The following is a 23,119-nucleotide window of genomic DNA, read 5'->3' as shown; positions in this document are numbered from 1 at the left end:
GCAGCAGAGGTTCAGGGAGAAAAGCTCCAATACAAACAAAATCTTTTAAATTATACAATTTCAACAATGTCAGGCAGAATACAATTAAAATACATTTTACAAGGTCAAAAAAGATAAAGATAAAATGGTAACTATACATATAACCGTAAGGCATTTTATACTAATTATACTCCATACATATCTAGTTAAATAACTATGCAGTCCAACAGATGTCACAATACAGAGTCATGTACAAAGCATGGAAAGCAACAAGTTCATTTAATTAGGAGACATACATGAAATGCGTGGGAAAAAGTGTTGAGAGGCATATGTAGACGGCAGGATGGGTGAAGACCGGGTGATAGTTGGTAACAGAGGATAAGAAGAGCAGAGGTTTAGTAGAGGAGGCGGAAGAAGCAAAACTATATTATACTTCTCTTGGAGATTTTCAGCTACACAGTCAGGATGTTGAGGTGCTTTCTTAGATGTGTTTTGAATGCCTGCTGGTTTTCAAGAAGCCTGAGGGCATGTGGGAGGGTAGCTACAGAGTCTGAGTATAAGGAGAAGAGGAGTTTGTCTTTAGAGCCAAGAGCTGTGGTAGCATGGTAGTGTGCAGGCCTTTTAGTGCTGGATACTTGTCAGGGTAATGTATTAGAAGAGGATCTAGTAGTAGCCAACTATAGTGGAGGTGATGTGGGAGTTTAGTTCAATTTAGTTGTTTAATGGTAGAACACTGATGAATCCTAAAGGGGCAATTTGCAGCAAAGCAAGCCATTTTATTATAGCATTGTTCCAGCTTTGTCTGCGTGGACAATTGAAGGTTAGGAAAAAGAGTTTGGAGACACAGTAGGGTAGGTAGGAGGTAGGACTTAGTTATGGTTTCTCTAGTTCTGTCTGTTAGGTGGAGTTTTGTTCTATACAAGAGACCAACCACTAGGTATTTTTTTAATTGCTGCTTTATATCTGCTTGAATTTAGTGCTATAATTGTATACAAGATTTAGGTATACGAGTTTAGAAGAGTATCTGTTTGAGCTTAGTACTATCTGTATATACATCCTACCTTTATTCCTAGCCTCTAGCTAGATGTTGGTATATCTGTTCATTACTATATTTCATACTGTATGTACAGCTGTTTGCTGCAGTATGCATTATTTGCTATTGTATGTATATTCAATTGTTCTTCATGTATTCTCCTGCTCATTCATTTTTCTGTGGAGCTTTTCTCCCCGGGCCTCCACTGAAAAAGGAACTGTGCCCAGTTGGAATTTCCTGGTAAATAATTTGGAAGCGTAGGTCAGACTTCAACTTGTCATCAACTGGGACTCTTAAGAGTTTGGTGTTGGGGTGTTATTTAAGTGACTTTGACAAGGGGTTGTAAGTTGCATAGTGAGAATTCTATGGACAAAGGGTTATCAAGTAATTTCTTGAAGTTTTGTAGGTCAGATGCTGTGCAGATGAATGTTGGGTCATCTGCATATCGTACAAGAGTGGAGTGTTTAGAAGCAGTGTGTAGAACATTTATAAATATGTTAAACAGGAGGGGTCCAAGTATGGAACCTTGTGACATTCCTACAGTATTGGGTAGAATTCAGGAAGAAGGCTGTTTACAGCTTTGTTTTAGGACATTTTCTTATGGTGGAGGTAGGGACTGGTTTGAGTGAGAAGTGATCTTTGGTTTGTGGGCAGATGGTTTGGTGGTAGGGTTGTCTTTAATAAGGGAGACTACAACTTGAAGGAAGTACCTGTTAAAGTTAGTGACTGTTGAAGTGTCTTCTGGGGAGGGAATGGGTTGTTGACTTTGGCCTGGATTTAGTAGTTTTGCACCAATGACCAGAATTTTTCAGAATTACTTTGGTGTGCCTGCTGTACGTTAAAGTATTGGAATTTTTTGTCAAGCCTTGTACTGTGCTTTGCTTTATTGCCTGTCTATAGTGTATTAGTTTTTCTGGGGATTTGTTGATGTGCCATGCTTTCTAGGTCATGTCTCCAAGACCCATTATTTGCCTACTGTTTTTAGATGGCCATGTTACTGGATAGCCATGTTGCTCGAGCATGCTCATTCAGTATATCTTAAAGGTTTTATTAAAGGTGGCTTCATCTAAAGGAAGATTTTTTTAACCTATTCCAATTGTATTGTTTGAAAGTGGAGATGAAACAGTCAACATTAAAAGTGGATAGGTTACGCACATTCCTGTATGTGATGTTTTACTGGATTGCATACAAGCCTTTTAGCAAAATTAGCAACATTGGGCAGGTAGTCACTTAGGTTGTCAGACAGTGTCCCATAGTTATAGATACTGAGTTTAGTTGAAAGAATCCATTCTAGAGTACAGGCATTAGAGAAGGGCATGTTACATCTTGCCGGTACATTGATGAGCTGAGGGAAACCATACATGTTAATACTGGTAGTGGGGGTATCAGATACAAATTTGGGCCCAGTCTACGTTAAGGTCCTCAAGGACGATGGTTTCTTAGGGTTTATTGGTAGATGCCCAGGATATTATGCCCTCTACTGTGCTGATGTTACTGCTGGGGGAATATAAAACTCTAGGATACAGATAGTCTTAAACGAGTTTAACTTGAGTAAGGCAATAAAAATCTCTGCACTATTGAATGAGGGATGCTTTTTCTGATAAAGGGATAAGTTCAGGCGTTTTGAGTATATAATAGCTACTCCACCAACTTTTTTCAGTATATGGTCTGTTTGAAAGATATTACATCCTAGAGGTAGGACTTCAGTGTCTTTGACTTTGGGTTTTAGCTATGTTCTATGATATAACAAGGATGTCAATGATGTAATGAGACATGAAAGCATGCAGTTCAGTTACTTTGCTACAGATGCTTCTGTGAAGGCTGCCAGCCTAGCCAGATAGAAAATTATTTTCTGTCATCTCTAAATATTAATGTAAACCACAGGCTTGTTGTCTTAAATGGTAAAACAGAGTTACATGTGGAACTGGAAAAAAAGCAACAACAGTACACTCTGCTGTAAAGAAGCTAAGTTAAGCATTTTGGGACTGTCTTTGATCTTTAAAGTTAGCTCTGACCAGTCTAGATGAAGACATTCTTTCTATTGTTTTGACCTAAGTTAAATTGCTAGATTTAAACATGCAAATGTATTTTTATTGCTCTGCTTCCTGACCAGCTGCAAGATAACAAAAGGAGATGTTAAGAATGTAAATGTAGTTTCTGTTAGCCTGGGAAACCAGGAAGTGTGAAGAATGATGTAATGGGAACCAGGAATGTGATTTTACAAACTGAGAGAATCAGAGGGCATTAAACATTTTTGTCTTGACCATCCAACTCATCTGCACTTTGCCTGTGTTCTATATGCAAGTTATCTTAGATTTGTGTTTTCTCTTAGAAATAGCTAGAAACTAGAAAGATTAGACGGTTTTTCTGTGATGTTAGAACTGTACTACTGAATTATTTTAAGTATTTCTCTGTGATCTCTGAACTCTTGACTAGCACTGTGTAGTAAAAAGTATTGTCTTGTGGTTTTAATTATTTATTATTAAATATTTTAAACCTTTCAACTGTGGCTGTTTTGTGTAGAGATGATTTAAGCTCTTAAGAGTACTTGCATGCCTTTGGTAAAATTGTACAAAGCCACTCCTAAAGTTTTAGACGTGGGCTATACAACCAATTGGATAATAATATTGCACAGTAATAATTGGACACCCTTTTAAGAGCCTTTAAGTAGCTGATAAATATTACCGTATAGTCTGGGTAAAAGGGGCACAAGCTGGAGACCCTGTGCCAGCCTTCCCCAGGAGTGTCTGTGTGGTTGTATAAACCTTTATCTCAAAGTGTGTGTGTGTGTGTCAGCTACTTGGGCAGGGACATGAAGCACTGGCTGGACAGAGGGTGCTGGAGATTTTAGCTTGTCCAGCTGGCTGAGATCAGGACCCTACAGCTGTGCCAGTGGGGAGTATTATTGGGGACCTGGAGAGAAAGGGAGTGACCAGCCCCAGACTGACTGATCTCTGTTTGCTCATAAGGGAAATTGCACTTTACTGTATTTGTTATCCTTTCCTCCGATTTGTTATCCTTTCCTCCTATACGAGACACCCCTCACTGGTGTTAGTGGTGAGGATTGAGGCTCCTTGATTGCTGGGCCAGGGCACGGGTGTCACAGTTGGTCAGTGGTGGGATATCCACACCACATATTAACTGGTTGGGAAATACTAATTGGCTTATACTGGTTCCTGTAGCTGGTGTACAGTGAGCTCTGAAGGCGTTTTGTACTCCAAAATCAGCCATGTAGTGAGTTCAGATCACAATTGTTTTATTTTTTTTTTGTTAGCTTAGTCAGGGTGAGCAGGCAACATGTCAGCAGAGGAGTATGGAAAGCTGACAAGGAGCCACCTGGTGGAGATGTGCCTGTCTAGGGGACTGGTGCATGGAAACCTGACTAAGGCAGACCTGATTGCAGCCTTGGTTACAGCTGCATCAGAAAACAGCAACACAGCCTTGGTTACAGCTGCATCAGAAAACAGCAACCAGGAGGACAATCAGACTGGCAGTGGAGATATAATACCCTCGGAGAATGGACAGCTCAGCCTTTCTGCAGAGGAGTTAAAAATCAATCTGGAGCAAAACAGACTTGAGTTGGAGGCCAGGCGTGTGGAAATAGAAGCAACTGAGAGACTGAGGTGTCTAAAGAGAGTGAGTCAAGACAATGAAAGACTGCGACGGTTGCAGGCTGAGGAGAATGAGAAACTGCTACGCCTGGAAGCTGAGAAAATGGAGAGGCAGAGAGAGCATGAGAAGGTGATGCTGACTCTTCGCCAGAGTCATGGAGGTAATGGGAAATGGAGTAACTGGACCCCAGAAGCACAAAAGTTCAGCAAATTTTACCCGCAGTTTAAAGAGGGGGACACTTTTGGTGGTTTCATTCATATGTTTGAGAGGGTATGCAAACAGGATAGTGTTGACCAAAGGCTCTGGGTACGGTTCCTGACCCCCTTACTCCATGGTACCGCTGTAACTGTTTTGTCAAAAATGTCTGACATTGCATGTTTTGATTATACTGCTGGTAAAAAGCATTTGTTAGAATTGTTTAAGCTAACACCTGAAACATATAGGAAAACGTTTTGTGAGCATAGACGCACGGCAGATGAAAGTGTGTGTGAATATGTTGCCGAACTGAGCACTTACTTCCATAGGTGGGTGAGTGGATGTCAGGTCACCACTTTTGAAGGGCTGGCAGACCTTTTGGTGAGACAACAAGCCATTAGCACTTTGCCTGAGGACACGAGGATCTGGTTAGCTGACAGATAATGTGCTACTTCAGATGAGATGGGGAAGAAGGGAGACCTATACCTGGCAAGCAGAGCAGCCCTGCACAGGAAAGGGACCCCCAATGCTGCTCATGGGTCTAAAGGAACCCATGGTACGCAGCACAGACTGCCCCAACAGAATCTGCCAGTAGCAGGGGAAGCCACTAGTCCAGGTACACATTCAGGAGCTAGGGTTAAATGTTCTGAATGCAACCAGTGGGGCCATGTGGCATACAGGTGTCCACAGAAGCAAAGTGGGGAACAAAAGGTGAGGGAGCCATTAAGTGGGAAAGACAAAATGCCAATAGTAGGTTGTCTTGAGACAACAGGGGTACCGAACTACCATTCTGCAGATGTCCTGATAGGGAAGGATTTGGATGAGGCAGTACCATGTGCTTATGCAGTTACACATGATCAGGCTAGGAGACAAGCATGTGGGTCTGGTAGCCTGGAGGAGACCCAGACAGACTGCATACCCTGTAGCAGTAAGATTGAAGGTGAGCCACAGCTGCTTGGGGGTACTGATGGTCCCTTGGACACAGTAACAGCAAAGGTAGAGGTGAGTAGTAGTACACAGACTGACAGTCAGGCACCACTGTCAGAGGATGCCAGACTTCCTGTTGAAGGAGAGCTGGGAAGGGTTACAAGGAGAGAGCTGAGACAGGCTCAGCTCTCAGACCCCACATTGCAAGGCCTGAGGCAGGTAGCTAGGGAGGCACCGGATTCTCAAGGAAAGGAAAGGGGGAATCTGTATACTGGGACAAATGGTTACTATACAGAAAGTGGACCACCTGAGGGGGGCTAGAAGGCGAGAGAGTACAGCAGTTGGTAGTGCCTAAAGCCTACTATCTGGCGCTTCTAGCCATAGCCCATGATATTCCCTTTGCAGGTCACATGGCCATAAAATGTACAAAGAGGTGTATTATGCAGAACGTCTATTGGCCTGGAATTTCCAGAGATGTAACAGGGTACTGCAGGACCTGTAAGCAGTGCCAAAAGGTAGGCAAGGCAGGAGACAAGGTGAGAGCTCCTTTGATGCCTTTGCCTGGGATTGAGGAGCCATTTCAGAGGGTAGCTATGTATATTGTGGGTCCTCTGAGTACCCAAAGTTCCACAGGGAAAAGGTATATCCTAGTGGTAGTGAATTATGCTACACGATACCCTGAGGCAGTGGCTTTGTCCTCCACTGAGGCAGAGAAGGTGGCAAATGCTTTGTTAGAGATTTTCAGCAGGGTAGGTTTCCCAAATGAAATACTGATTGACAGAGGTGCCAATCTCATGTCAGACCTGCTGGCTTGTCTGTGAAAGTCCTGCGGGGTGAAGCACATGAAGACCATCCCCTACCATCCCCAGACTAATGGTCTTGTTGAGAGGTTAAACTCTACAATCAAGTCCATGCTACAGGCATTTGCAGATCAGTTTAAGAGGGAGTGGGACAAATATTTACCCCATCTGTTTGCTTACAGAGAAGTTCCTCAGGAATCCACAGGTTTTTCACTCTTTGAATTGCTGTGTGGGCATAGAGTGAGGGGACCTCTAGATTTAATTTGAGATGAGTGGGAAGGCGAGTTTCGAGTCTCGCAAGGAGTCTGTTGTGGCATACATCATAAACCTCAGGACAAGAATCGGGGAACTCATAGGCTTGGCCCAGGAGAACCTGGCAGAAGCCCAACAGAAAAAGGGGTGGTATGACAGGAATGCTCAAGCTGGAGAGTATGCTGTGTGGCAGCAGGTAATGGTTCTCATTCCTGTCAGACACAACAAGCAGCTTGGGAGGGACCCTACAAAGTGGTAAGAAAGGTAAGATATGTTAACTACATGATGGAAATGCTAGGCAAAAGGCAGGGGCACAAATTGTACCAAGTTAACATGATGAAACCTTACCATGATAGGGAGGCCCTTGTGCTTAGCATTTGCAGTGGATTGCAAGAGGAGTCTGAGGGAGATCTGAGGACTGATCTCCTCAATGAGGCTTGGGCTGACACCTCAGTGGAAGGGGTAGCAATATCACAGCAGCTATCTCCTACCCAGGTTCAAGAAATTCAAGCAGTGTTGCAGGAATTTGGGGACATGTTCACTGGGAAACCAGGGTGCACCCACCTGGGGCAGCACCAGGTGGATACAGGACCCCAAAGGCCTATTAGGCAGGCCCCTTATAGACTGTCTAAGAGAGTCAAACAGACTCTGAGGGAGGAGGTACAGGAGATGTTGGAACTAGGGGTGACTCAAGAGTCCAACAGTCCCTGAGCCTCCCCAGTGGTGCTGGTGCCAAAGAAGGATGGCAGTACCAGGTTCTGTGTGGACTACAGAAAACTAAATAGTTACACAGAGTCAGATGCTTAACCCATGCACAAGACAGATGAGGCCCTAGAGCAGCTGGGTGGGGTTAAGTTTCTTATAACCATTGATCTTACCAAGGGGTACTGGCAGGTGCCCTTGACTCCCAGTGCTAGAGAGAAGTTGGCATTTGTGTGACTCCTTTGGGCTTGTAGGAGTTCACAAAGATGCCCTTTGGGATGAAGAATGCCCCAGAGGGCGTTTGCCCTTGCTTACCTAGAGGATATTGCCATCTACAGCCATTCATGACCAGAGCACCTTCAGCATGTCAGGGAGGTGCTGGGCAGAATACAGAGGGCAGGGTTGACCATTAAGCAGAGCAAATGTTAGGTGGGTATAGCAGAGGTCTCCTACCTAGGACATAGAGTGGGGAGTGGTAAGATAAAGGCCAGAACCTGCCAAAGTGGAAGCCATTCAGGCATGGTCTTCACCTGTTACTAAAAAGCAGGTGAGGGCATTTTTAGGGACAGCAGGGTACTACAGAAAGTTTATCCCCAGTTACAGTACCACAGCTGCTCCCCTCACAGACCTAACAAGGAAGAACAGGCCAGATAAGGTAGTGTGGACCCCAGCATGTGAGCAGGCATTCCAGAAGCTTAAAGAAGCTTTGGGTGGACCCCCCGTGTTAGCCAGTCCAGACTACAGTAAAGAATGTGTTGTGCAGGTGGATGCTTCAAACCATGGGGTGGGTCTGTATTTAGCCAGATTTCTTCAGAGGGAGAAAAACACCCAGTGGTTTATCTCAGTCGTAGGCTCCAACCCAGGGAGGAATGCTATGCAGCTGTAGAAAAGGAATGTCTAGCGATAGTGTGGGCACTGCAGAAACTTCAGCCTTATCTGTATGGAAGGAAATTCACTGTTATGACAGACAACCCCTAACATGGTTAAACAGAGCCAGCCAGCAAAATGCCAAGATGTAGCCTAGGGTTTCAAGCATATGATATGTCCATGCAGCACCGCAGTGTGATTAGCAATGCTAATGCAGATGGACTTTCAATACAGGGAATGGGGTAAGGTATACTCAGATAGACCTAACCCTCTCAAGCAGCGTTTCTCAAGGGTCACTTGAAAAACTAGCTTGAGTTCTCGAGGGGGGGGGTGTGAAGGCTGCCAGCCTAGCCAGAATTCTGTCATCTGTAAATAATGTAAACCACAGACTTGTTGTCTTAAATGGTAAAAATAAATAGAGTTATATGTGGAACTGAAAAAAAATATGTAACAAAAAGTACACTCTGCTGTAAGGAAGCTAAGTCAAGCATTTTATGACGGTCTTTGATCCTTAATATTGGCTCCGGCTGGTCTAGATCAAGACATTCTTTCTATTGTTTTAACCAAGAGTTAAATTGCTAGACTTAAACATGCAAACGTATTTTTATTGCTCTGCTTCCTGACCAGCTGCAAGATAACAAAAGTAGATGTAAGAATGTAAATGCAGTTTGTTAGCCTGGGAAGCCGGGGAAGTTTGAAGAATGATGTAATGGGAAACAGGAATGCGATTTTAAAAATAGAGGGAATCGGAGGGCAATAAGCATTTTTGTCTTGACCATCCAACTCATCAGCACTCTGCCTGTGTTCTATGTGCAAGTTATCTTAGATTTGTGTTTTCTCTTAGAAATAGCTAGGAACTAGAACGATTAGACTACGTGTGTTTTTTTGTGATGTTAGAACTATACTACTGAATTATTTTAAGTATTTCTCTGTGATCTCTGAACTCTTGACTAGCACTGTGCAGTAAAAAGTATTGCCTTGTGGTTTTAATTTATTATTACATATTTTTAAACCTTTCAACTGTGGCTGTTTTTTGTAGAAATAATTTAAGCACTTAAGAGTACTTGCATGCCTTTGGTAAAATTGTACAAAGCCACTCCTATAGCGTTAGCCGTGGGCTATACTACCAATTGAATAATATTGCACAGTAATGATTAGACACCCTTTTAAGGCCCTTTGAGTAGCTGATAAATATTAGCTGGGTGGTGATAGTGATCTCTACCATATAGTCTGGGTAAAAGGGGCACAGCTGGAGAACCTGTGCCAACCTTCTCCAAGAGTGTCTGTGTGGTTGTATAAACTCTTATCTCAAAGTGTGTGCGTGTCAGCTACTTGGGCAAGGACACGAAGCACTGGTTGGAGAGAGAGGGTGCTGGAGATTTTATCTTGCCCAGCTAGCTGAGGTCTGGACCCCATAGCTGTGCCAGTGGGGAGTCTTACTGGGGACCTGGAGAGCAAGGGAGCAACCAGCCCCGGACTGTGTGTGCATTTGTTATCCTTTCCTATTATATGAGATGCCCCTCACTGGTGTTAGTGGTGAGGATTGAGGCTCCTTGATTGCTGGGCCAGGTCACGGACATCACAGCTTCTATGGTTATTCTATGGTTAATGTTTATAAATTTTAGAGATGTTTTACTGGAGTTGCAGGAGTGAGGTGTAACATTATTAATGGTTGTGCGGGCTATTACGGGAGAGGTTGTTGTGGTTGGACCTGGAAGGGGGGAGGTGAATGTCACTGCATATTTGCAGACTGGGTAGGGATAGCTGGAATATATGATGCTGCTTGGTTTTAAATTTGTTCCTTGTTACTAATTTGTGGGTTGGGTTACCTACTTTTATACATGTCTGAAAAGACCGATACGAGATAGGTTGTAAATGTTGTGGGCTATAGTGAATGAAATATGGGAGCAATTGCCATTGAAAACAATGGACTAAGCATTAGGCAAAAGACTATATATGTATGTACAATAAAGAGGAGGGAAGTGAAATGTAGTGCTTTGAATAGCATGCTAATTATTTTATGTGTTCAGTTACTGAACATATGAACAGGATACTGACAGAAGGCAGTATATGGTTTGACTGGCTGTGGGTTGGGTGAAGTGGGAGGGCTTGTCAAGTTACACTGTAGAAGGAATCTGGCTGAAAAAAAGAAAGGTAGGGAGTGGTTAGTGGATGTGTGAAGGAGGGGCAAAGTATGGACTGTAAACTATTTTGTGACTGATAGTAAAGTGGTGGGTACAGATTAGTTTAGGAAATATGCAGATGATGTGTGGGTGGGTGGAAACTGGGGGTATGGTAGGCCAGTGGCATGAGCTGGAGAGTAGCAGGCTCGAACAATCAGATACTTCAAAGGAATGCAGATACTCCCCCCTCCTCAACCCCCCCCCCCGATGATTTGCCACCAAAAACAATCAATCAATTTGCTTGCTTTCTATAGGGAATTTTTACACTGCTAGAGTAAGCTTAAGCAGTACAAGACCTGTGGGTGGGGTGGGGATGCCTTTCCAACAGATTCAACACTAGAGTACAGAACACAGTGATGCAGACGTGAGGGGAACCAAGATATTTCAGCAGTTTGCTTTGATTCTTGAAAACTGCCGTACATTGGTTTTAACTGAAGATATTTCTTGTTTTATGCTTTTGTACCTGGAACTGTAGAAGTTCCCTTGGCAGTGAGATTGTCTTAACTTCTGCAGCAGGAATTACAGGGTTATTACGTGCTCAGTACACTTACTGCAGAGTGAAGCAGCTGGAGGGAGTTAATTTCACTTGGGTCATGGGGTAGTTAATGTCTGTCAGTTTCTTTTCAGTACCTTTCAGAAAGTTCTCTAATCTTCTTTGCCAAGTGTGCTGCTTTTTTATTTCTGTTCACCATTTTTTGTTTCAAGACACGGACCAGTTTTATAGGCCATCTCTCTTCGGTTTTCTGAGAGTATCCTTCCTTCACTTTACTTGTCTAGATCCCTGCTTTCCTGTTCCTGGACACTTAAATCTCACCAGCTCTTCAGCTATCAGATCTGGATTCAGAAAGGTTTTTACCCCATGGTGAAGAAGATTTTTAGTATTACAGGGTATCTGAAAGTTAAAGCATATATTTAACTGTATGTAGAGTTAAAAGTATGGGGTGAATCTACTTCTCTTTAACCTTGTGCCCAAAGAGAAGTCATGATCAGGGCCAGTGTTAGCATTTTGGGTGCCCCTAGCAAGTTTTTGGCCCCATGGAAACTTCCAGTACAGTTATCACTCTATTACTGCCACCCCTCCTAAGCAAGCTTTTAGTTTATGCTGCAGAATTCTAGGAGGAGTACACAAAGACTGAACTGTAGCTACAATGCTCTTTCATTATGACAGGACTGTGTAAAACAACTGGTTGACCAATCTCAGAGGGACATTCACAATGACTGGCATTTAGTTACAATGATACATTACAACAGCTTTGCTTGCAGGACTGGAATGCTGCTTAAACCTCTTATTTGTTAACCAGATTGTTTTTTTTTTTACTGTTGTTTTGTACCTACCTGTCGTTATTGTGTTTTCACAAATAAAATCAGTGATATTTTTTGCAGACATGCTCTCACACACACACGCCATAGTGATACTAGTTTTATACAGATTTCAGCAAATAGCAATACATTTGATTTCAGCAAACAGCAATACATTTTTCAACACTGGTACTGCCACACCAGATCATTGACCGTTTAGCAGTCACCAAACAGCAGCAAGTGTAAGTCACTTATTTACCTCAATGAAGAGAAATACATACCTACCACTGCCCCTAATTTCAAGGCAATCTCGCTGATCTTGACTCATAATTTCACACTGTTCCTCATGAAAAGTCTGATTTGCTGGCAAATCATTCAGGATTACAGATGGTTAATAAATCCAGACAGAGTTTCATACTTTTTATTGTCCTGAAAATGCATTTTGAGGGAAAATGTATTACTCTTAAGCGACTTAGAGTAATATTTAAAAAGTGTTCCTGATTTTGAGCCTTTATTCTGCTATTATTTTTGACTTTGCACAGAATTCTTGAACAAAGATGTTGAGAGTTATACTACGTACTGTTGTCAATATTTATAAATCGCCCTGAAAGAGAAAACTAGCCCTGAAAATCAGGTGCATAATCTCTTCTTAAAATCCTCAGACCTCTAGTGTTTACCTTGTTCATGTTGATTCATTGATTATCAGTCTTATCTTAACAGGGTCATATCAGAACCCTTTTTTGAATAAAGCATGTGATCAGAAAGTTAATTTTTTTTTTTGCTCCTCACCCCCCCCCCCCCAACAATCAGCAGCTTTTCTGGGGTTCCTATACAGTCTATGATACTACAGGTAACTAAAGCTAGTTACGGTTTTAGTTTTAGAGACGGGAATGCCTAAATAAGTCAAGGGCACAGCAGTAAAATAATGAAATTGTGAAGCCTGAAACATGACAAAACACTTACTATAAACAGATATATTTTTGAACTGGAAAGGAGAGTTATTATTACCTACCTGGTTTACTAAGTACACAAGATTGCTGCATTAGATTTTGTTTGTTAGACAAACATACAAAAAATATCAAAATAAAATAATTTGTAATTAGGGGCCCCCAGTGACCGCAGGGTTCGCTGGTGCCTAAAGCCGGCTGTGGTCATGGTCCAAACATATATACTCTTCCCTTTAGTCTTCTTCCACAGGATGCTAGAAATCTGCTTGTTTATTTGATAATTCTGGACTTTATCATTGGGTGTGAGAATCCATTTGCTGGCTGTGAAGTAGAATAGACCTGATCCACTCTATCAATAACGACTGACTCCTTTGCTAAACTACTCCATTTGTTAAATTGCTTAACAAAATGTTGACAGTCTCTTCCTACTTCGCTCAGGGACATTGGTGATCCTTAAATTCTCCCTTCTTTCTTTCTCTATTTTCCATCTCCTGTACTTCTTGCAGGTCTTCTTTGGCAGCCTCAGCACGGATAGTCTGGTTGGTAGCACCTCCTTTTCACCCATTTTTAATGCTACCAGATCACGGACATGGTTAGATAAAGCAGTTTGCATCTCCTCTAGTCTTTTGTCTGTTTTTTATATAAATGCAGCAGACAATCTCCTTTCCTTATGACTTCAAACTACAGTATGTCTATTTTCTCACTTATTTCGGACATTTCTTTTTTTCTTTTAAGCTGAATGATGCTGACTGTCTGACATGACCGCTTGCCTCGCTTCATCTTCATTTGTTTTTTGTTGAGAATTTGGTGGCAGCCTTTTAATGATTGCTATTCTTTTTCTCCTAGCCATTCACAATTATTTTCTTTAGCACCTGTTAGAAGTTTATCAGTCCCTTTTTTAACCCCTTTACTTTAATCTGTGGAGGGAGCACTTTCCATGTGCCTCTGTAGCACAGCGCCATACTGCAAATCCAGCATTTAACATCTTAAGGTACAATTGTGCTTTCAGGTGCATAGATGTATGGGATTAAAGCAGAAAACGTTATGCAAAAATACAGTATATAAACCAAAGTAAAAGGATTTCAACCTTAAACAGACTACACATAAAAAAGTATTGTATTTTTCCTTATTTCTGATTACTGATGGGACGAACATTTACAGTGTGTTGTAATTTGTATGTTTCTCGGTGAAGTATTCCTCCCTTGGCCACCACTGCAAAGGGGCTTAAATAACGCTAATCAACAAATGAAAATAATGCACAGCATGGAATTGTTCAGAGCATACATGTGATAGAATGGGCTTTACTGCAGCACTAATGCTTGCCAGAAGTAGAAGTTATGGTGGGATTGATTCCTGACTGGCCAGTTTTAACTTCAGGATCAAATGATTGCTTGAGCCAAGAAGGAGTAATAACTGCCACCAGTGGCAGTAATTAATGCTGTTATACAATTACTTAAGGTTTAAGTTTGCATTTCATCCGTCTTGCCAGTCTGGGGGGTACTAGTAAATGCACTGTGCAGATTTCAGAACTCAAATGACACAGTGCTTATTTGGTTGCAAATTTATACTTAATTTTCCTGTTGCAACTATATATAGATATAGATATAGATATAGATATATACATACATACACACACACACACACACACGTGTGTGACATCTTATAATTAATCATTTTCAGTTCTACACAAAATATTTTCTTTGTTTATTATACAAATAGATGTACTTCTGGATAGAATTCTAAAAAGACTAGTGTTTCTGGCTGTAAAAAAAAAAAAAAAGAGAATGTAAAAGTGAGTGAATTGTTATTTGTGTGAACTACATATGGATAAATTTAGCTTTATATAGTGCAGGCAAGTAGAAGCGTGCAGAAAAAGTAATGTTTGAATGAGAAAGTGGTAGCTTTGAAGATGTGCAAGACTGTTACAGCATTTTGTGCTTGCGTGCAAATGTCTGCATTACGTTTAGACTAACAGTGTTTGTTCTGTGTCCTTTTCTCCTGTGTAGAGGTACTGTTAGGGAAAGGGCTTTTAGTAAAAAAAGATATAGGGTTAGGGGTAGCTTTCACCCCCCCCCCATACTATCTTACCTGTATGCAAGTTTAGGGTTATGACACTACTGATACTACACTCAATCTCAGTTTTGTAACGGGTTCACTAATACAGGCTTTATAATGGGAGTGAAGTATTCAGTGTTTTGTGAGGCACTCTTTCCCCTTCTACCATTTGAGGGTCTTTCTTCAGAGTATTCAACCTTTAATGATTTAATGCAATCAATATATATATATATATATATATATATATATATATATATATATATATATATATATATATATATATATATAAAAATGTACACACACAAGGATGCACTTTAACTACAGACCGAGTCACTGTGGGCAGTAAGTACTACTTCTATACGCTTGCTCGTAAGGATACAACATTTATTTACCAAACATCTAAGTGGCTTTACTGGAGCTGCTTGCCACTGTTTCTTAAGCAATGGCTGTGCTACTATTTTTTTTAACCTCTCATTCATCTGCTGAATATTACAGAGGAGAGATAAGAGTGGATGTACTCTCACAAAAGTATTTGATTAAACAATGGGAACTGTAGACTTGTACTAATTGTACATGAATTATTCATGGCATGGTATAATACATGATTGTTGAGCCTTGCAGTGCATTGTGAGTGGCATTACTGAAGCTAAGCACCTTGCAAAGTTGAGGCCTGGCAGTAACTTGAGGGTGGCATTTTGTTTGGCCACATTTTATTTATTTACTTATTTATTTTTTTTTTTACAAATAAAAACATAATACATACATTTTTTGCCAGCTTTGGAGAATTCTATAACAAGTAAACCTTAAAGGGACAGTCAGAGATTTTTTTTTTATTCTGGTCTTTGTTTATATTTTCAGTCTAGCTTTCTGAGCATGTCCCAGCTTTGGCTGCGGGGGTGGGGGTGGAGTAGGGGTACTTACAAGATGTTTCAATGGTCTTAGTCAAAAATTCTCTCTCAAACTGCAGTTGTACTCACAAAAGGTCTCACAGAGTCATTTGTTTCAACTGTGCATTTTATCCTTCGAGAAAAGTAGCCTTTCCGGAATTTTATGATCTCACTTGCTACTACCTTGCAGGAAAGCATATGAGCAATGCAAAGATAAAACGTTAGTAACCAGAGTTTTCTGTTCATTTTATTTCATATTTTATGTTGTGCAGATTTCTGAGTGCTAGCTAAGTGCTATGATATACATGACTCCCAGTTGCTCTGTAGAAAGAATCAGAATGATGCAAGTTTTGAACAGTAGTTAAGCAGTCTTCTTTTTCTCCATGTTTTGTTTTTTGACCTCGGTGACCTGCTGTAAAAAAATATACGTGTGATGCAAGCAATAGATTCATTTTAAATACTGAAGTCAAAAACTGTCACAATAGAGGCTGCACATTATGGCAACCTGTGACAGTTACACATACTAATTCTAAGATTGCCTTACTATGGACTAAGGGGAATACATCAGACTGCTAAGATTTAGTATGAATTGTCACTGCTCACAGTTACATCATGCAGAATAAATACAGGAAATAGCTGCACAATTAAAATGAGCTTGTTGACGAGTTCAAAAGAAGTAAACACAGTCTTGCCTAACCATCCTCACCACAAACACACACAAAAATGTAATAACTTTATTGTTTCCCCAGGGATCAAAGACTGAGAGCTTCTACAGGAATTGAATATTGCTAACTGTATTCACCAGAGTGAATAAAAGCAGGGCTGCAAAAGTAAACTGAAACCACGAGTAGCATTTATGATGCCACGTTAAGTGGGTAGCGACAAGTGGGAGGTATCAGGACAAGTTTCTTTTGGTCAGAATTTTAGACTCTGATTATTCCTTTAAGGAATACCTCATAAAATAAAATGAACGCATTTGTTTCAGACAGACATAGAATAGCCATAAAGTTGATAACATAACAGTCCAGGTTCACTGACTACAGACCTCCAGTATGTGGTACTCAGCATGTAGGATTACTAGAAGGCTTAGCTTTATAAATAAGCTTTACAGGAATACACATTTATACCCTTTGCAATATTTCTATTATCAGCAATTTAATTACTGGCTGCTAGAAGTTATTTGTGTTGATCTTAAGCCGACTATACTTAACATCTGATTTAGTTCATAGTCACTGAATGATGGTATCATTATGTAGAGGTATGCAAGTAGTTGCTACTAAAATTTAGCTAAGTTTAACATGAGTTTACTATTTTTATTTTAAGATAATACATAGTCATAGAATGTCAGTGTAGTCTGTCTTGGTACGTTTATTACCTCAGTCATATACATACATTTTTAAGTGTTGCATTACATATGCTAATCTACTAGAATCTACTCTCCAACTTGTAAACTTAGAATATTTTATTTTACTACTTTGCAATAAACTGCTGTTTATGTATGGACTGGATTCATATTTAAACTGCTGTTCTACTCATGAATACTTGCTTAATTACTCTGAAAGACTCCACAACTGTATTTCTGTTACAATGAGCAATCTGATCTCGTCTTCTAAGTGAACTTTTGATTGTTTTAACAAACAATCTTAATGACAGAGTCTTGTCACACTGCATACACTACAAAAGGCAGAGACATCTTGTAAGCCCAGTCTCCTACTATTGTGGTCTAGAGACAATGACACTAAAAATGGTTCCACGGCTAGAACTACCCCTAGATTTCCAAATACATTATCCTTACATGTTTAAAAAGGAATAAAAATGCTTCCAATTCAACCCAAGAAGTCTACACAATAATCTGTCTTTTAAATTTGGATACAACAGTACAAAACCAGAAATACTTACAATTAAAGAAACATGGTTAAAAATGACAACTTTGGCACCAAGTTATGTAAACAAACACAAAAAAACTAGATAAATGTCCAAAACACCATAAATTAAAAGGCACCAGGAATACTTCTCAAATACGGTAGCTACACCACCAGTTCCAAGAAAGGCTGTATAAGCACTTGTGTTCCTTTAATAGCAATTAACAAAACGGAACTTCATCAGATACAAAATTTCCCTTTGTTTAAATACCATTTAAAAATCATGTGATCCACAAAAATACATATGCATATCATTAAAAACAATAATAAAAAACTTCCTCATTCTTCTTTAACAAGTAAAACATAATATTGCTAAATCATTCAAACTGAAACTTCCTAACCGTATATGTTTATATTAATAATTAATAACCAATTACCGCTGAAATTCTTAACTAAAACACGCCATCTAACAACAAAAAATAAATAAAAAACAACCAACTACACAATGAAGTATCCTCTCCAGTTGTGTTTGTCATATTTATTATATTTATTTGTTATTGTTATTTAATTCTTACTGCCTTAAATATTTTCTGCTCTAAAATTAAGCAAACTACTAATTAAAAAAGTCTAATAATTTAGTCCAGGCTTCATGGTTGCATTCAACACCACCTGCCAAAAGGTCTCCCTGTATTCAAGAAAATTAGACCAATTACCCCCTCTCCTGTTTTTTTTTTTTTTTAACTAGTAACTAAACCAATTACAGAAATAAGCATGGCACCACAAGACCTGGTGAAGTCTCAATGTTGATAAAGTATGTATCTTCAACACTCCATCCCACACATCTCTGCGCTAATGAAGACATAGAATTGTTGTAAATCACCATCAAAATAACAATGTATATAAATATAGGATTTATACATTTAAAACCAAATTATGTCAAAGCACATTCACCAAACTGAATTTCATTCCATATTAAATGCATAAGTGAATTTATTTTTCTGGGCAGTTTCGACATCCCATGCTGTACACAAACTGAATAAAACCTTGATCTCCTTATTAAATCACTGGAATTTTCCCAAATGATATATTCTCCAATCAGAATGTACCCAATACAAAAAACTAGCAATATCTTAGACTGGAGTCTGATAAAACATTCACATGATTTCTAAACTATGGCACAAACATAGTTCCATATATACAGACTGAAAAATAATCACACCCTACCACAGTAAAAACAATTACTACCAAAAAAGACATAATTCAGAAAGAACTATCGGCAATCAATTGGACCACAGCAAACATTGTGCATCTGTTTTATAGAAGTACATGTCCCCATTAGGATGCTTAGAATAAAAAAAGTGTTTCAAATCCCTGGATCCCAATACAAATCATGTTTGTTAATTGGTTTAAATGGTTGGGCAGTCAGATGTCTGACCTAATGTAAAACTACAATTATTTAGGATAACAGCTACTTTGTCTATCTCAAGTAACTTGTAATAAATAATCCACCTATCAAAATTTAACAAAATGAGAGTCAAAACCCAGCAAGATTACAAATCAAAAGGCTGTGCCTAGTCAGCGATTGCCTACAACAAACTTAGAAACAAATGCCAAAAGCAAATATGATTAGCCAAGGAAAACCAACTACTACACTCAAATGCAAAACAAATATGACCCAACAGCTTTCTGCAATAATGGCAATCAAATACGAGGAAACAGAAGATAAGAAAGGGTAACTCCATGAACCTCCCACCTGACCAGAAAACAGTCAATGTGTTTGTAGACCCCTTCAAATCAATTGATAAATACTCTGCAACCAACATGCTTATACTGGCAATACTCAGTGCTTGTCAACAAAATATTCATGAATCTCCAGTTTCTCTTAATTATTTGAAATACCTCCCAAACATAATTGCATATCCCCTAATATTAATTATAAATAAAAATGTACAAGATTGAATAATACTAAATTAATTTCACCATTCAAGGGAGGTGACCAGCATAAAATAGGAAACTATTGACCAATCTCCATCTCGGTCAACTGCCTAACTTCTGTATTGATGTACACACAACTAACAGATAATTCAATTGCACAATGACTTAACATGCAAACCTCCTATTCATACATCTCAAACAAACAGAGTTCCATTCCAGTTGACTCCTGTTCACTGTTTTTACAAATTATATGCACAGTCATACCAAAGGTCTAAATGTACTGCAACATTTGGATGACAACCATTATAGGTAATGCAAAAGACATACCTACACTTACCACTCAGCTACAACATTCCATTACTACTCTAGTCATCTAGTTAAGGGAACCTAGACAATCAGGACATAAAAGTAAATTTACAATTTTGGCAACAACACCTAACCCCTCTCCAAATTAATAATAACCAACAATGAAAAAGTTGTTCACTTTAAATACTCAGCTATAACTATAGTCATTTAATATCTATGCTGATATCACTGTGAAGCCACAAATAGTGGGGGACAAATACCCAAAAACTGGGTCACTTTTTAAATACTGATCTTACAAACTTAGAAAGTTGATAGACTAACAAGTTTTGCATCAGCATGGATTTTCTGAAGGATATGACGTCTGAAACTCAAATGTCTGCCTTTATTTTCTGAATTCAGTCCTGAGTAATTTGCCAGAAAACCACAACTATGAGAAACAGGTCAAAGATATAAGGCAAAAATCTGAACAGTTGAGAGGTATGTACAGTAGTCGCTTAAACAGCAAACTAGTAAAGTAAGGCAAACACTACTTCCAATCAAAAATTGCAGTTTTAAAAATAGTTTTATAACGATCTAAGAAAAACGTAATACATGATACCCTGAAGCAATCAAATCACTACTGAGAAGGCCATCCTCCAACCTTCACTGAAAAACACTGGAGAAAGTCGTAACTTATCTACAGTACCTAAAAGACTCAGTGAAAATCTAAGTATGTACTGCTCCTCAGCAGAGTGCAATCTCACATTCAGCGTAAATGTTATCATTTATGTTAACCACAATTATACAAACATTAATTTTCATTCGGCAATGAGCTACATGGATTCTGTCACCTTCCAGGACACCTAACCAAAATAACAATACTGCTGAACACCTTGTGAAAACACTTGCTAATATTAACTGCAATGCAAAGAAAATGCAATTAACAGTATCTCCTTAAAACAGATAATCATAACAATCACAAACATCTTGCTACTTACTGGTGGTGCAATAGCAATGGAGCCAAACACCGGCAGCTGCTGTCTTTCAGAAAAACTGTTGAGGAAGCAGCCATATCTGCAAATAAACCCGCCCCCAAAACACAGTTTGTATATTTCACTAACTCTATCACTAAAACTGTGCAAGGCTCCTTTTTTTTACATCTCACAACGTTCACACGCCCCTATTCACGTGCCAATCCCATTGCTTGACACACACAAGCCGTCTAGCACCACAACCAACGAAAACGTAGGAAAGGCATCATGCTGTGCTGCTTGGCCCTAGTGCTAAGGTTGTATTCGTCTGTTAGCAGTTTGAGTAGCGGTGAGAGGTTATTGTCTTAAAATAAACAGCATCTTAGTCAGTTTAAATGGTTGCAGCAGTCAGATTTTAGAATTTAATGTAAAATGACAATTATTCAAGATAACAGCTACTGCGTCTGCCTCAAATAACTTCTAATAAATAAATATATGGAGTGTAATAATTCAACTAGTACTTTGACGAAACTTGTAACCACGGGAACTCGACTTCCCAGGCTGTCGGGCACCTGTGCAAAGCGACTTGATAGTGTGGCACAGGGTATTTAGTAACAGCGCGCATATACGGAGCAGGCGTTGTCCCCAATCTTCTGTCATTAAAGTGTGGAATTTTGACTTTGCGAAGCAAATTAACAAAATGTTAACACTTGCAGCTTCATATAGCAAACCTGCCTCTCATGTGTACCTTATCAGGAGGAATGTACATAATTTGGGGGTCTTTAAGTTTATGTTGCTCGATGTTCCATATTGAAAGGGTCGGTCACACATTTAGCGTTAGGAATTTTTAATGGATATGCATGGTAAATAAAAATAAATCATAAATATATCAGTTAATTAAAATAATTTTTATAAATGAAATCAGCATATTTTAACCATCCTATGACCTTTGTAGCTGAAATTGTTAGTAAGCAGTTAATATGCGTTACACATTTTGCCCATTTGTTCCACATTATGAAGGCTAGTGTTCCTCATTTTGGAGATGCTTGACAGCTATGCTCGCAGCACGGTTAATTGATGGACATTTGTTGAAAAATGGCTTAGCAGGGGAATATCATAGACCCTTTCAACGGGAAACAGCATGACGGCATCTAATTTTTAAGACTCAGAATCATAGCTCTCAACCTTTCATCTCCAAAATGAGGAATACTAGCAATCATAATGTGGAACAAATGAGCAAAATGTGGAACAGATACTAATAGGTTCATAGGTTCATACTAAGCTATCTGCCCTAGGGCATTTATAAGCCTAGCCAGAGTGTGTTTGTCTTTCGCCACCCATTTTAAATTAATTTTGCTATGCCCTTTTCGAGGTTAGTATACTGTGCCTGTGTCTAACAGTGACACAGAAGTGATACCCGGGGTAAATCTACGATCTCCCATCCACTCATCAATATTCCTTTTGAAGAGAGTCAATGAGGAACTCTGCCTAACCTGGACTGGGATTTTATTCCAGAGTGAAGGGAGCCTCTGGGTTATGAATCTGTCCCTCCAGCATGTCCTATTTATTTCAGTGCTGAGGTTCAAGTCTCTCGAGCGTGTAGTTCGATGGAATTTGGATTTTCTGAGGTGCAGCATGTCCATTAATTCCGGTTTGGACATGGCTTTAGACGTCAGGCACAGATCGCCTCTGAGCAGGCGGTATGCCACTGAGTAGAGCTGGAGTTTCTTTAACCGGGCAGCATATGGCATCTGTTTGAGCCCTTTGATCCTCTTGGTGAGGTACTTTTGGGGTCTTTCCAGTTGCTGCAGGTGTCTGGTAAGGTACATCCCAAAAGGGGCATTGTACTCAATTATGGGCCTGATGAGGGATGAGTAAAGAGGCACGATGACCTCCCCTGATCTAGATGTGAATCCCTTCATGATTAGGTGGGCTATATAAAATGTTTTTCTAACCACTTTGGCCACGTGGTTTTCAAATGAGAGATTGCTATCAACTTGGGTCCCCAGGTCCCTAATTACTTCTTCCGTACATAATGGATTACCACCTATGTGGTAATTTGTGGGCACTTTGTTTTTGCCAAAGGGGATGACTATACATTTTTTGGCGTTTAGCTTGAGGCCATGGCTCTGGCACCAGTTGTCTGTTTCTATGAGGCCCTTTTGTAGAATGCTTGTGTCGGCTGGAGAGTCGATTATGGCGCCTAGTTTGCAGTCATCTGCGAACTTGGTCAGCCACAGTCCTTCCCTGTTGGCCTGTACCTCCAAGAAATATATACTGAACAAGAGAGGTCCCAGGACTGATTCTTGTGGGATGCCACTTGTAACT

At 39.8% G+C, this 23,119-nt stretch overlaps 1 protein-coding gene across 1 annotated transcript in view; it reads right to left on the bottom strand.

The window, feature by feature from the left end:
• MCCC1 (methylcrotonyl-CoA carboxylase subunit 1) overlaps positions 1-20,974 on the bottom strand; it is a gene marked incomplete in the record, with an annotated part of 1,520,932 nt that extends 1,499,958 nt beyond the window's left edge. Inside the window, 1 exon segment of the mRNA XM_044070663.1 lies at positions 20,819-20,974. Coding sequence (XP_043926598.1) covers positions 20,819-20,892 — 74 coding nt within the window.
• Positions 20,975-23,119: the final 2,145 nt, after the last annotated feature.

The sequence above is a fragment of the Protopterus annectens genome, chromosome 4.part1 (genome assembly GCF_019279795.1).
Source record: "Protopterus annectens isolate FY-2018-M chromosome 4.part1, PAN1.0, whole genome shotgun sequence".
Lineage (NCBI taxonomy): Eukaryota > Metazoa > Chordata > Ceratodontiformes > Protopteridae > Protopterus > Protopterus annectens.
This window is presented reverse-complemented; position numbering and strand designations above follow the sequence as displayed.